Source organism: Pleuronectes platessa, chromosome 20 (genome assembly GCF_947347685.1).
Source record: "Pleuronectes platessa chromosome 20, fPlePla1.1, whole genome shotgun sequence".
NCBI lineage: Eukaryota > Metazoa > Chordata > Actinopteri > Pleuronectiformes > Pleuronectidae > Pleuronectes > Pleuronectes platessa.
In genome coordinates, this window is record NC_070645.1 from 1,367,335 (window position 1) to 1,382,855 (window position 15,521).

The 15,521-nt window shown below is 37.6% G+C and overlaps 2 protein-coding genes across 2 annotated transcripts; one reads left to right on the forward strand and one right to left on the reverse strand.

Moving 5' to 3' along the window:
* The first annotated feature begins 1,563 nt into the window (after positions 1-1,563).
* Positions 1,564-8,463, forward strand: acp5b (acid phosphatase 5b, tartrate resistant). The gene is made up of 6 exons (XM_053412787.1): positions 1,564-1,781; positions 2,070-2,260; positions 3,311-3,438; positions 3,869-4,060; positions 5,614-5,761; positions 7,087-8,463. The coding sequence occupies exons 1-6, from the start codon at positions 1,706-1,708 to the stop codon at positions 7,342-7,344; spliced, it is 993 nt and encodes a 330-aa protein (XP_053268762.1). The 5' UTR covers positions 1,564-1,705; the 3' UTR covers positions 7,345-8,463.
* Positions 8,464-9,368: 905 nt separating this feature from the next.
* Positions 9,369-14,811, reverse strand: f3a (coagulation factor IIIa). Its single transcript, XM_053412788.1, has 6 exons — positions 14,649-14,811; positions 13,392-13,503; positions 12,683-12,876; positions 11,858-12,039; positions 11,592-11,760; positions 9,369-10,116 (listed from the first exon to the last, which is right to left on the reverse strand). The coding sequence occupies exons 1-6, from the start codon at positions 14,710-14,712 to the stop codon at positions 9,962-9,964; spliced, it is 876 nt and encodes a 291-aa protein (XP_053268763.1). The 5' UTR covers positions 14,713-14,811; the 3' UTR covers positions 9,369-9,961.
* Between the last annotated feature and the right edge of the window lie 710 nt (positions 14,812-15,521).

The following is a 15,521-nucleotide window of genomic DNA, read 5'->3' on the forward strand; positions in this document are numbered from 1 at the left end:
TTGAATATATATAAGAAAAATAATTGAAATGAAAAATTCTAATGTCTCTTTCTTTTTCTTAAAGAGAGGGCGATTATGGTCATATCATGCTTGCAATCTGTGCATGTAAAGTTGTGAGTAGAAGTTCTCTATTGATGGTTTGACCAGGCACAGCCAACTTTGCCACAAGCTGATAACGTAATCGATGTCATTGTTTACATGGATGTTTTTCCCCAGCTCTAGTTGAGCATCGTTAGATGTTTATCTTTAATCTCTTCTTGCAAACCCCACATCCAAAAGACTAACAGTTAACATTGGTTCTTCTTTGGTCTTCAACACTAGTCACTTGAAGATTGAAGTTATACAAATTTATTAAAAAACAACCAGAAGATATGAATGACATTGGTATACATTCAAACAGCGTAGGTGGTGACGGAGAGCAGAAGATACCTTAAATGGATATTTAACTGCACTGCTGAACTGAAGTTTACTGTCATTTGTTCCGAACTTCTCAACTCCGGAGAAACTTGAATAGATAAAAACATATTCTGTTATTTAAAAAAAATACAAATGTAGCTGGCAAGCCAGCAAATGGGTCAATTGTCTTGGCAGGGCTCATTCACATTAACTACCTCGATATATTTTCCGAAAGGTCTCCCTATGTCGGCATTCATTTTTTTTAAATCATCGTCTTCTCCAATACCTACCATGAGTTATGGGATGGGATTGCCTCCAGGGTAGAAAGCTGTACTAGCAAGAAGGCAGTCAGAGTTCAGGCAACAACAAGAAAATGTTCAGGAAAAGATGTTGGTTGGGGTTGAAATGGACCTTTACCTCATTAATCTGGCTCGATGTGAAATGTGTGCATGGAACAAACTGGACTCGAATCTAACATGTTTCACTCTGTCATGAAAACAACTAGAAACATTCTGTCAGTGTTTGGTTCACTTGTTACTGCTAATCTCCTATTCGGATGTCTATTCATATAGACTAAAAGACAACATTATCGCACATGTCAAATGAATATAGAGCATTTCCTGTAGGACAATAGATGAAAGCAAAACATAGTTTACCAAGGTCGTTTCAAGTTGTCATTATACAACTGATTTGCATTCTGGCTCTGTACACCAGTTGGACAATTTGATATATATATATATATATATATATCTTTTTTTTTTTTCATTTTAAAACTTTTAAAAGGTAAAATAAAATATATCTGCATCATTAGTCGTAGAATAAAACAAGTACAGTTAAATATTCAGTTACATAAATTAACATGGATAGATATTAAATCTTCTGTCTAAAAAGAAGGAGGTAGAAGCAACTTGCTTGTCTTGTGCCTCCCTCATACTATGTTAAATCGATAGTTGAAGGTCGTGGGAGATCTGCAAGATTCTTTCACGTGTAGAAGGAGAAAAAAAAAATCACACCAACATATAAAAAATGAATGTTTGCAAGGCTTTCTGCCTTTATCTGGGGAGTATTCAGTGGGTATATGAAGACACTGTCATGTGCAGGTAGGGTTAAAAAGCACCTTGTGATCTGTATTTCGTCACGCCTTTAAATTTTCCCAGCTGTGATTGTGGCGCATAAAACATGACAAGTGAAACCATGAGTCACTCATTGACTGATACAGGAAGTCAAGCTGTTAGCTGCTGAAATATGTTTAACGTTAGAACAAAGTGCAAACAAACAAATATCTGGTGTTCAGTGAGATCGGAAAGTTATGGACAGACTGCAGCGTGTGCTATTGTTGTTCTGCTTCTATACCCGCTGGTATCCTCTTCAAACTCTTGAACAAGGTAGGCTACTATACTCCGTCTGCTCATGAAACACAAGACACAACCTGAAGTTCCCGAGGCTTGTAACCCCATCCATATAAGCAAATACTTTAAAAAAAAATGTATGTCTGTTCTGTAATGAAGGGAAACATATGGATATCGACCTATAAAATACGTTTGATAAAGCTGATTTCACTCTAACCTGGCAGGTTTTTGTCAAACTAGTCAGTATACATTTTTCAGGAAGTATGAAACCATCAGATAGGTACTTCCCTCAGACAGAAAATGTTTCTCTCTTGATTTCATTAGCTGCTCTGCATTTTGCTGTACTTGCTGACTGGGGTGGTATTCCGTTGCCTCCATACTACACTTCTCATGAGGAGGCTGTTGCTGCAGAAGTGGACAGTCTGGCCCAGACTGAGGGAGTGGACTTTGTCCTAAGCCTGGGAGATCACTTCTACTTTAGTGGTGTCAAGAATTTGGAAGACCACCGCTTCAAGGTGAGCTCACAAAGCACACACAGAGGGGGGAGACATGTCTTTGAATGATGAAGCTCAAACTGTAAAAGGTCACAGGAGGTGACGCGGTTCGTCCAATCACCAGAAGGTTGGTGGTTAGATCCCCAGCTCCTCCAGTCTGCATGCTGTTCTTGGGCAAGATCTTGAACCCACAATTACCCCGGACATCTGTTTCCTCAGTGTATGAATGGTGTGTGATTATTATATATAATAATTTTAATTATTATTATAAATTTGTAGAAATAAAAATCACGAATTTTTTTTCATCAACATAAGTAGAAGAAAATCTGAAATATTCAGTAGCATAAACTAACATTTCATTTTCCGGCCAAAAAGGACAAGGAAGTTCATAGAAGTGCTGCATGAATGTGAGTGTGAATGGGTGAATGTAACTTGTATTGTAAAGCGCTTTGACAGTTAGATAAGACAAGAAAAGCACAATATAAAGGAAGCAAATTTACCCTGTACAGTCCTTTCTGTAAGAGGCTTACTCTCCACAACCATAGCTGTTAACAAGCCACGTTAGGATTAAATCTCAACATTGAGCAGTAGACTTTGTATGAAAGGCCTTTCTTTAGCTGTTGGTTGTGCTTTGTGTCCTTCAGGGATCAGTCCAAAAGTCACTTATCGCTTAATTCCTTGTAAACTACGGCTAATTCATGTTATAATTGTGTGACACATGTATTGGGATGAGTGTTACATTTGCATCACAGTGTTAATAATCCTTTTATTTCATAGACTCAATTAAATATGAGGATGGCGATTCTTGCATATTATAGAATATTTTGATGTGCCACCTACTACAATCTTTGTTTGATAGAATTGCATCATAGGAAAATGTACATGTGATATTTTTGTTGTATTCATCCTGATCAAGTCTGGTTTTGCAAATTAAAAAATCAAATTTACTGTTTGAAAATAACACTTTCAGTGCTGGACACAGTGATTCCTGATCAAGCCTGGTAAATATGAAATTTAGTTAGTCCAGTGTATTTGCAATTTACATAAAGTAATATGGTTTCCTATCCACAGCAAACATTTGAAAGGGTCTTCTCCCAGCCATCTCTACTGCATATCCCATGGTACCTGGTCGGTGGAAACCATGACCACAGGGGCAACATCTCAGCTCAGATGGCTTACTCTGATCTGTCCAAACGATGGTAAAAACTACAAATACAATACAGACATGGTCTCAATAGAAACATAACATGGGATGAATGAAAAATATAAACTCGAAGACAGATAAAGTATTTCTACTAATCCACATTGACATCACTTTTCGTGTTTTCTTTTAAAACGTTTTCTAAGTTTGAACTTTTTGGACTTTTGTTTAGAGTACATAGAGAAAACCTCCTAGAAGAAAACATGGATGCATTTACTCCTCTCAAGACTGCACTGCAGCTTTGTGTGGCTAGAATGAGTAAATGCAACAGCAAACAGTGAAGGCTGTCTTCAGATGGAAAAAGAAACAAACAAAAAAATGAACCTGCTGCACAAAAGATCTCAGCTGTCTGTCAAGGTTTCCATACTTTATATCTCCCTGCTGTCATTTGTTATTAAAATATCATGAGGTCTCCTTTTTGTCTGCAGGAATTACCCTGGTCTCTATTATGACCTTCATTTTAATGTCCCACACACAAAGCTGTCAGTGAGCATACTGATGATCGATACAGTGGTGTTATGTGGAAACACCTATAACCAAACCCAGCCTTCAGGACCAGAGGACCCCAGAGCAGCAGATCGCCAGTGGAACTGGATCACGTCTAAACTGGCCAGCAGCAGGTGAGCCACCGTGTTTAAACCTTACAAACAAGTCAGACCGCTTTTAATCATTCATTTATGTTTGATAATAATTTATATGATGTTTTGATGACAAGTACCAAATATACATTAATGATGAACATAACAATACAACAAAAAAGACATGTTAAAAAACAATACAAAACAAACCAAATGGAGATTATGGCAGCACCTACCATCGCCCCCACCCCCAAGTGAATCTCCTTAAATTATGGTAGGTGTTGTTCGGTCAAACAAAGAATATAAAGAAAAATTATGAATTCTTGCAGTTTACTTGGTGCTCCTTCCAAGAATAAAATATTTCCCTCTTTAGCACCATGCATCTTATCCACTGAAATGTACACACATACATCATTAATACGAACATCTAACTATTTAGATTTAGATACTGCTGCTAGTGCGACATCTAGTGGCAGTTAATATCATTAATGAATATCATTTGTACGCACTCACATAGGTGGGAAGCAACCACGTACAAATGCTTTGTTATAGTATTTAAAGTTTTCCAAGTATCTGTACTTTATTGAGTACTTATTTTCTGACATGTATTACCCTAAATTTGAACACAAATATCTGTATTTTGGACTCCTTACATTTTATTTATATTTATTTTTCATCATCGAGCGCAGTGCAGCGCACATGTCCGTGACAAGGACTAACAACTTGGAAGAAAGTAAGGGAGGGGTTTTCATGCTCACAAATCTTAGTTTAACCCTGTTTTACTAAATTGTTTTTTATTTTATTTGAAGTAACAGTAGTTCAGTCAAAGAAGTCAAAGTACATTTCAGAATATTTGCGTTTCTGTTTTTACTTGATTAAAGAAGCTGAGTCAGTAGTTGAACTACAAAAAGTTATTTTTAACACAAGTAGCTGTACTACTTCAACTTGAGTAAACAATATGTGTACTTTATTCACCTCTGCGCACACACACACTGTTACAACAGGGCGACAATAATAATACAATGATAACCACCAGCAACAGTTAAAATTAAGCATAAGTTATGCAATTACAAGTTATTGCAAACAACCAGTTTTTAGGTTTTGGGGTAGATTACTTTTCAACAGGTGATTTAGGTTAACTCTTTCCTTTCAATAAATCCAATTATTAACTCACATTGTCTTTATCTTATATTAAAATCTATTTAATGATCTGAAACAGTGCTCAAAAACATTCCTGTGTCACTTCATGCTGTGAAAAATTAACTTGATGATGTAAAGAGCTACTTGTTTCTCTTATCTCTGATGATAGTTCTTGATAAATCTTTATATGGTTATATGTTTAGATTCATTGCTATGTGCATGTATTATTGTATAAAATGTATTATGCATCTTACCGCATTATCGATGAGAATCCAAACATCGAAAGCAGAACAATATTTTTGCACAGCACTAAATCATCATGCCAGTGTCAACTTACTTGCAGAAAAAGAAGCAAATAAGACATAACTGTGGTTGTTCTCTAAAATGTGATACAGTTCCATTTCGTTTTATTGGTCCCTTTTAACTGAAGTGCCAGTATGTGTGATTTGTGTCAGGTCAGCCTATGTTGTGGTGGCTGGTCATTATCCTGTCTGGTCCATCGGCCATCATGGACCAACATCCTGTCTGGTCAACAGACTGAGGCCCCTGCTGAAGAAATACAGAGTCACTGTGTACTTGTCTGGCCATGACCACAATCTGCAGGTATGTGGTAAGCGCAAGCTCAGTAATAAAGAATATCATGTGTATATAGATTCATCAAGGAAGTGTGTCTTAGAGTAATGTTATTTGTCAAACTGTCTGTCTCTTTGACAGTTATTTACTCTGTTTCATGTCCGACTTATCTCATCGTATTTGAGAAGATGGTATGCAAGATTGCACCGGTCTGTACAAGGGGTGGCATTCACTTTTAGGTGCTAAAAAGACTCATTACTTGTTGTTAATGGTTCAAAGCTAGTTTGAATAACTTCTGGCACCAAGACTGGCCTGTGACCATATCACACAGTCACAAGGTTTTCATACAGTTCCAAAAATTTGAGATCAGCCAGCTGTTTACCAGTGGGGTAAATTATACTTTATTTCAACCCATGAATATAACTGGTCAATATGATTAATCATAATGATGAAATCAAGCTCAAGGTTGAAATGTTGTTCAAGGAAGATGAGCATATGTATTTACTTCAATTGAATCCATACAGTATTTTTAGTACTGGCTTCTGTACAAATGTAGATTTTACACAAAAATATGTCCATGATCGAGTTATAAAATGTTACTTTGCTATAAACAACCCAACCCAAGTAAAGTATAAAGTAGGCTAAATAGAAGACTTAAAGTAGTGGTTGACAATTTGGCTTGAACTTATCTCCATGAAGTAAATGATTGCACTGTGCATGTGATGGCTACTGAGTAATGTCAGTTTTAAGAATAGTACAATGTATGCCTTATATTCCCTATGTAATTGTATATGGCACAAAAATATATGGTTTCAAGTGCACAAAAATGAGGGCACAACTGAAGCAGAAAGGGCAGGGGGAGTGAAAAGATGGACAGAATAATGGAGAATGATACTCTATGATGGAATATCTGGTAACTTCCTCTACTACTACTGCTCTGTGTGTCCTCCTGTGTTCACCAGATGGGTCAAAGGCAGAGAACAAATGAATAATTGAATTTGAGAAGTCCTTCCTGATTGAACTTATGCTGAGCAGTTGCATGTTGCAGCTGAATACCCCTCACCGCACTCTCCTCTTCCAAGCATAAAAGGAACCTGGGAAGGCTACCTTCAGCTGTCATAAAAACTCAATGGTGTTTAGCTTGTCAAGTTTGGACTACTGTAAAAAACATGGTGGCCGAGGACCCGCTCCCTATTTAAATATAAAGGGCCCATTGTAGTTCAATTTCTGCCAATAGATCCCTTTCACCTAAATCTTGTACACTGAACCTTTAATGAATTTTGTCACTGTATCTCGGACTGATTGAGCGCAACATTGATGCCTTTGATGCCGTCTGTCTCTGCTTTTTTTAACAGTTCATCAGAGAGGATGATGGGAGCGCATATGTAGTCAGTGGGAGTGGGGTGGTCAGCGATCCCAGCACCACTCACAAGGACAGTGTTCCTCATTCCTGGCAGCTCTACTCCAGTCCGGTCAATCACACAACAGGAGGCGTGGCTTACTTCCAGGTCACTGAGAATAAGATGACTGTCAGTTTCATGCAGACTAACGGGAAATGCGTTTACCAGGCAGAGCTGCCAACACATACAGTCAGAAGTAATGGAATGCTATAGTCACAGTTTGAAGAAATGCAGTTATTTGTATATTTGAGCCTATAATTATATTGCTATTGTGCTACTTAACACTTAACTGACAAAATGAATAGGTCGCAGTGGCTTTTTGAAGGCTTTCAACAAAAATCGAAAACAGAATAAAAGACTATTATGAAAAGATATTTATGGGTGATGGCATGTTACTATTAAATGAAATGTATATATTCATACTATTTTGTTCTATATGTATTGTTTTATACATGTATCAAAATATAAACAATTTTATTTTATTTTGTTGTGCATGTAATTGCATGATAGATGCCTCAATCGGCAGTTTGAATTATGGCTCTACGATGTTCACCAGATGGGACAAAAGCAGAAGACAAATTTCCCTAATCTGCATGTCGTTCGATTGTGCATGTGTTGTGGATCAATAAATGTATCTTAATCGTATCTTAATAGACTATTATGTGGAGCCAAGAAGAGAGTTCATCGGTTCGCAACCAAACCATCTGCTCTCCCATTTGTAATCAAAATTGGACCATATTATTATTTAATTGTCATATTACTACGTTTTTATTTACTCTTCTTGCATTGCTGATAAAGCACTTCTGTTTGTAAAATTATTATTATTATTATTATTATTTGTATTATTATTATTATATTATTATATCACAGCTCAAACATAAGAGTTTGCTCTAATGAGGGAAAAAACCCTTTTAACTGTGAGAAACCTACAGAGGAGAGAGAGAGAGAGAGAGAGAGAGAGAGAGAGAGAGAGATTTTGTTATTGTTATGCACCGATCAAGTTTCTGCTTTTCTACATGACATCGATCTCTTTTTTGAGACAAATTATTTTACTGGATCTACTTCCGAGGAAGATGGCTTTTGAGACAGCTTTCCTACTTACATGTTGTCATGGCCCAGCTGAGACCATAGCAAATAAGGGAAGACACATGATCATTTAAAATTCTCCTCCTCACCTTCAAGGTAAATAATATGGCGCCATTTTGTCCTGTTCACCCATAACTCTAAAGTTCCTCACAGTAGAGCTGGGGGCCAAGCTAATGCCATGCAAGATAACTGCTGTCAGACATGTTTCTCTGAGGCATTTAGGGCCGAGTAAAATCACTGACAATACCACACGTGTCTTCTCTTTTGTTTGCCACAGACCATATTATATTGTAAGGCATCAAGATGTAATTAACTGTAGAACTGCAGTCTGTGAATGTGACATTTCATGGCCTAATTGATTGGTGCAGAATGACCCTGAAACATTGATTATATCCTACGTTGTTATTACCTCTACCTTCACGGTGGTTTTCATATTGTAGGCCTGTACATGGCTATTCTTAATTCTTGGTTAATTACCCAAATTTGTAAAAGACTATGGAATATCTTTTCTACTTCAGATCTGTATTTTGGTTTTCTATACACGATAGGCCCATGGGTGATCATAACCATCGGATGGCTGAATTTTAGTTGTGACACCTCATTGTGGTTTCTATCTTGGCGTAGAAATTGTGTATTTATCTCCCTGCTCAAATTTGAGGAATCAACTAAATGTATTTTGTCCACTTAAATCTTTGGAATGACTTATTCTGGGTAACTTTAGAAAACTTAAAAAATAAAACAACTTATGAGAGAGGGTTATTAAGTACCAGTTAGAGTGTTATTTTCTAAACCTAGACTCTAGAATAATTGAGGTAAGAGTGTAAAAATATTAATAGTGAACTTTTTAGTCAAGATTTAATAAAGGGACAAAAAATGGATCAGGTTTCACTTATTTGTTTTTGTTGTTCACCTTTTGATGAAGATGCATGGAACTTATTTTGACAGTGAAGTTCTTAAAACTATAGACAGACATTATTATTGTAAATTCAGTACGTGGTTATGACTTCTGCACATTCAGTCAAAGCCCTTTTGCAATGCTGACACTTCCAATTCCATTTCTAATAAAGCACTGATATTTATCCATTTATTTATTTGTAAACCAATAGCGATATTTGCCATTTTCCATTTAACAGAACTGAAATAATAACTGGTTGTATTCATAACAATATTTATTAAAAACCTGAATATTCACTTCAAATACTAAATTATCTGCAAAAAGCAGATGTATAACAAGAGCATCATATACAAATATGTTAATTTTATCGACAATAAATTAAGCATCAGATAGAAAAATATATACAAAGTCTTGATTTCCCATAAAGTGTTGCTTTCACCAGATTAAAATAATACCTTGTCATGACTATCCTTTAAAGTTAGAAAGGTCTATATAAAATGCAATAAATAAAATCAAATGGTAGTGTTCATCTACAATTATCAAATACCATTAAGCACATACCAAAGAAAAGAAATGGAATATAATAGGTTCAGTAAGATGACTATCAGTGTTCAGTGTTTCCATCTTTTCTTTTTTGCAGCATGAAATGATAAAGTAAGAAAATAATAAGTTCAACACATCTAGTTTCACAGAAACTAAAGGAAGGGTTGATTCCAGTGTTTGACAGTGGAACTTTGAACTACTACTTTCCTTGCGCGCCTCAATCCAGTTCAGCTGTACCGCATGTTCCCATAATAATATATGTGCATGAGTGTGCATGTGCACATAGTGTGTGTAACTACACACACACTATACATCCACTACATGCCGTAGTGGCACTCCTTCTTTTTCTCCTCTCTGAGCTTTCTTCCTCCGCTTGCAACAGACCACTGCAATGGCAATGATAATGCCGATCAGTAGCAGGATGAGGAAGATGGCAGCAGCAATCACACCAACTGAATACACTGTTGAAGACAAAACAAGACAACAACTTATTGAAAGAGCATAACTTTAAGTTAGTTTTCTTTTCTTGTCTGACATCAAGACTGTTGCATAGGAAACTATTATTAGGATGGGATGTAGCCTGGTTTAAGTACAAACAGATACAAAATAATAAATGAAATACACATTCAAATAAAAGTATAAATCTGTATACCTATAGGCTGCAATATTTATTATGTCCCACAGTAAAATGTTTTCACAGAATAACATAATTCTGATGTTTTGCTATTCTTCACATTTGACACTGCGTTGTATGCAATATTTAATTTGTCCTGAGGGTGTTGCTAAAGGAAGAGCTATTTGGCCAACAAATGTACATTGTTATTCTATAAATTATCTTACTGTGAATAAAACCCATGAAACATACCAAAGACAATGTGTTAGTCTCTCTTATATGCATAGTGAATCTATTTATTTTATATATTTCTCTCTTCTAAATACATTCAATATACATTCACAGAAGGGCGGCTGTGGCTGAGGGGTAGAGTGGTCGTCCTCCAACCTGAAGGTCGGAGGACGCAGTCTGACCCATCTGCATGCCGAAGTGTCCTTCGGCAAGACTTTGTTGTTCTATGGGGTGACTAGCACCCCATAGAACAACAAAGTGCTGTGAATAGATGCACTGTATGAATATGTGTGTGAATGGGTGAATGTAAAACTGTACTGTTAAGCGCTTTGAATGATCATCAAGACTAGAGAAGCGCTATATAAATACAAAAACATTTACCATCTTTCTCTCTCACACACACACCAACGCACACACCCCAGTTATAGGGAGTGTTGCTGATTTACATTTCTTATAATCCAAACAAAGAGACATGAGTCATAGATCCCTTTCATGTGCCACACTGTGATGAACAATGAGTGGATCTCCAAAAGATATCCATCCATCCATCCATCCATCCATTATCTATACTGCTTATCCTTTGAGGATGGTGGGGGGGCTACAACCAGCCAACAAATAAATAATTTCTCACTTCCTCAAGAGGGTACAATTGGTTAAATCTATAAACAAGAGAATTACACAACAACACACCCAGTGTCCTGTCAGATCCGGCCTTGACTGATTCTTTGCTTTGTCACGAATAAACCAGTCTACCCGATTACCCTGTTCCCATCTTATCACACAACTTTCATTTAATAGATGCTCCAGTCTTTATCCATGTAGAAAATGACACTGTCGATGTGCTATAGAGATTTTAACTGTCTGCTTAGTTTTGAGCAACTACTTCACAATGTCTTATTTGGTGTGTAAGTTCACACAGATGCCACCTAACCTTCAGTGTCAGGACTTGACTACTGTTGTTGTGTTGCTCGCCACTGAAGTATCTAACATACAGGCCAGTGGTTCATTAACATATTGCATACATGTAACTAAATCCCTTCCCTTCCCACATCTTTCCTGCTTACAGCCTTTCTAAAATTCAGGACAACTCACCTTCAAAGATATTTGGGTTGTTGTCTTGGGAGCACTGGGTCTGGCTCAGCTCTCCCAGCTGCTTGTCAATAGTGCGGCTGGGGATGTAAGCCTGGACATTGAAACAGTAGCTCTCGTCTTTGTCCAGACGAGGCAGTTCTATTATATTGGACTTAGAGTTGTAGACTCTCTGCAGAATACACAGAACAGAAAACATGCAGTTTACAATGACTACAAAATATTTATGCGTGTTTGAGACTTATATAGTGATGTCTGCTTTTATTCACCTTTCCGGTGCTTTTATTTTTCCGATAGGTGACTTTATACTGCAGCTGGTCAGCAAAGATATCCCTTATGTTCAGCTGGTGGCCATCTTTAAACAGGGCGGTGAGTGGGTCAGTCACATACAGGGTGGTTTTCTTTTTGTCTTCATTCACCTCCAGCTTGAAGTTAGGTTTGCCTATATCAGCTGTGGAGGAGGAAGGGAGACTGTCAGAGATATGTCATCTGTGCATTTACACCACTGTATCTCCTATGTAAATTATCATTTTAATTATGTTTGAGGCTAAAAAGTGTGAATGTTGAGAACGCTGTGACACTACCATGTTTAGACATGACCAGCGGTTAAAGTCTGCAGAATTTGTTATAGAGTTTGCCCATAGTCTGCCTTTAACATATGCTCATCACAACAGGAGGTTCTCTGCACAGACACGTTCACAACAGCAACAAATCTTCTGCATTGTTCAGGTGAGAGGTGGAGCAGCAACATACTAACTCTGCTGTGGAGATCATGTGATTTTCTTGACAACACAAAGACTTTAAAACCACAAATTCTCAATACATCTCTGTTGTGTCTTCTATGTGATTGTCGCCCCATTCTCTTACTTGGACATTTGCGTTCTCTCACTTGGACATTTGCTTTGACACTTGAACAATTGTGTTCACACATGCACCTCCGGAGAGGAGCTGCGGAGTTCAGTGCAGGTCAGAGAGCAGACAGAGCTGAGCTGCCTAAGGATGGGAAGGACCTGAACACTGACAAGCTCTGGGACAACTTAACAGCTGGTTATTTTCAGCACATTTAAGAAAGAGTTCACAAGGGAATAACCTACTGTCTTTGTAGGGGCAGAACCGTGGTGAGCTGGTGGAAGGGAACTCAATGAGGTCAGTGGTGGCCCCCAGCGGCGGTTGAGACAGGACGTCAGCAATGTAGCAGGCATTCACGTCATTAAGAGAGCTGGACAGATCACACACTGCTGCTGAGGACCGGATACAGTGAGGGTTCCTCCGTTGGCCCCCACCAACCCTGCAACAATTTGACAAGTTGCATATGGACATGAATGATTGACGAAAATAGTCTTATTTAGTCTATTAATAGACACCAGATGAGCGATAAATTTGGTCTTAAATCTGTAAAGTCTGTGTATTATTTATAATGCATAAATCAGAAATAAATAATTTGCAAAAAATAAAATTGATATGAATATACTGTGGAACAATAACATAGCTGTTTGCATTTGTTAATTGTATTTGTTGTCATTGCTCTTGCCTCTTTAATTTTTGTATTATTTGATCATGAAGGTCAATTTGTCTGTTTAAAGAGTTCTGGCCTGAAATCTACATTCCAGTAAAAGCTTTTACTGGATCAATAACGGACTCTTATCACGCTCTTCAGCAATAAACCATTCCTGCAAGGTCACACGGCAGGCAAGTAAGAGGGCATGTGCTTCAGTGGACACACTAACAAGATGAACGTATCTGGGATAGAAATGCCAATTGTTGAAAGGGTTAAGGGATGAGAGTTTGGATGCAGGTACTTACGCTGAGAACTCCACAGTATAGGAATAATCGGTTGATGGTTTCGGTTCCCAGGACAAAATGGTTTTAAAGTTGGTTGATTTCCAAGTGACATTCTGTGCTTTGGGATAGGAGCCTGTAAAATAAGACAAGGTGTGTAAGATACTATACTAACAAAGTAATACAAATAAAATAGGAAAACAATGCACCTAGGTGTTTTATATACACTATTAAATTATATAAGTAATTCCCATAACTGAGCTGTACATGAGACTGTCACACATTGATTGGGCCTTAGTGCCATAGTTTAGACTCTTAACACTAAACTACACTTGAGGCCCTTCACAATATGTAGGACTACACTCATTTATTAGAGAGAAAAAGCTTCAAACATGATGTAATGCAGACCAGAAATAATGAAAACCCACAAGTTCCGACACAGCACTTTGTCAGTGAGATGAGATGATCTTGATGTGGTGAATAGAGCACATTGCTATCGTCAGTGTAAAATATCCTTGGTCATTTATTTCATGGACTGACTGTTCTGTCACAACCACAAACGTGTGGTCTTTAGGACTACAATGTAGTAGCAGAAAGAGTGGCATCCAAAGAACATGAGAAGTTGTGTTTTTATATCAACTGTCTGTTACCTAAGATATTTGAGTCGGTTGAGTCATTTCTTATAAACTACAGTAATTGCTGTCTCTTTGCGGAATGGGCAAACAGAGCACACCTAGGGAAATTTTTGTGTAAGTTATGTAATCATTTTAACAGGTCCTTGGTTGAAATGCTGGCAATACACACGGATAGCACAATCCACTATTTACAAACAGATCATTGAAATATATTCTTAGATGTGATTCACAGCCCAAAGCACCGTGTAACTATCCACTGAGGTTCAAACATTAATTTCAAATATTTATCCTGCAAACTGTTTAGTGACGTGGCATGAAAACTCAATACCAAATGAAAACTTTAAAGAGTCTTAATATGTGAGCCAGAAATCTGAACATAGAAACAAATGACTGAGCTCTAAACTGTCAGCAGAGGCAGATACGCTGTTCATGTGAATACAACTTCACGTCTGCTATGAATTCACACTTTCACGCTCACAATACTACAAAACAAACTGCTCCATGCAAATTATCATCTATTTATGTTTTAAAGTACTTGATTCAATTTGATATCTCATTTTCATGTTTTACGTACGCTACTCAGCAATAGGATGTTACGGTCATTTGAGAGAACGCGTGAAATAAAGGGCGAGCAGCGGGGACTCACCTGAGGCGGAGTGTGTTGAGAAAAAGAAGAGAACCGAGATGAGAGTTGCTGTGACTGACGCCATCTCCTCTGATGTATTCCTGATGTTTCAGCTCTGTATCTGTGGTGCTACTGACCAATCACCGTGTGCACTGTGTGGATCCTCTGACTCTCTGTCTGGAAACCAATGGTTTTAGCGACGTGACCGCGCGGGGCTTGCCAAATATGGAGCGTCCGGCCATGGCGTCACCAGACTGTCATAACCTGAGTCTCAGTGCTTCCTGTGAACATTTCTCAGCTACCAACACCTGACCTCTTTATTTCTTCATTTCGGCAGTTTAACACAGTGCAACACCTCCCACATCCTCAGTGAATAGGTGACTCCACTCTGCTCTACAACCCTCACAGACAAAAGAGATCAAATGAATCAGGCACATTGCAACCATGTTATGGTTGACTAGTTATTTTTGGTGATACTGTTGCTGTTTAAAAAAAATATATCCTGGTTTCCCAAAAAGCGACCCCTCTATACAATAAGTGGTTTGCAACAATAGTCACAAACAACACAATAGTCCCCCCCCCCCCCCCCCCAGTATTTATTGTATCTAAAATAATCCATAAGATTTTATATATCTCAAAATGACTTTTCATTTAGCTGAATTAGTTATATTTATATATTTGCCTATTATTATAATTATCACAAGACATTTTTTTAAAGATGTAACAGGTGGTGAATATGTTTCATGACAGATTTATAAACATATACATTTGGTTGGTCAATGTTCACCAGGCACAAAAAAATTCCCGATGTGACGCAAACCTAGGGGTGTCGTGGGTTTTGTGTAGTCATAGTGGGAATGGAATGGATGACATGCTTTCCAGTGGTATGTTGAC

Bases quoted from the DNA above. Each gene is read 5' to 3' on its own strand.
- acp5b (XM_053412787.1), top strand. From the start codon at position 1,706: ATGGACAGACTGCAGCGTGTGCTATTGTTGTTCTGCTTCTATACCCGC. The intron at 3,439-3,868 runs GTAAAAACTACA...TTTTGTCTGCAG, and splicing joins TCTGATCTGTCCAAACGATG to GAATTACCCTGGTCTCTATT. The intron at 5,762-7,086 runs GTATGTGGTAAG...TTTTTTTAACAG, and splicing joins GCCATGACCACAATCTGCAG to TTCATCAGAGAGGATGATGG.
- f3a (XM_053412788.1), bottom strand. From the start codon at position 14,712: ATGGCGTCAGTCACAGCAACTCTCATCTCGGTTCTCTTCTTTTTCTCA. The intron at 12,040-12,682 runs GTAGGTTATTCC...CCTCCTCCACAG, and splicing joins GTTCTGCCCCTACAAAGACA to CTGATATAGGCAAACCTAAC. The intron at 10,117-11,591 runs GTGAGTTGTCCT...TGTCTTCAACAG, and splicing joins CAACCCAAATATCTTTGAAG to TGTATTCAGTTGGTGTGATT.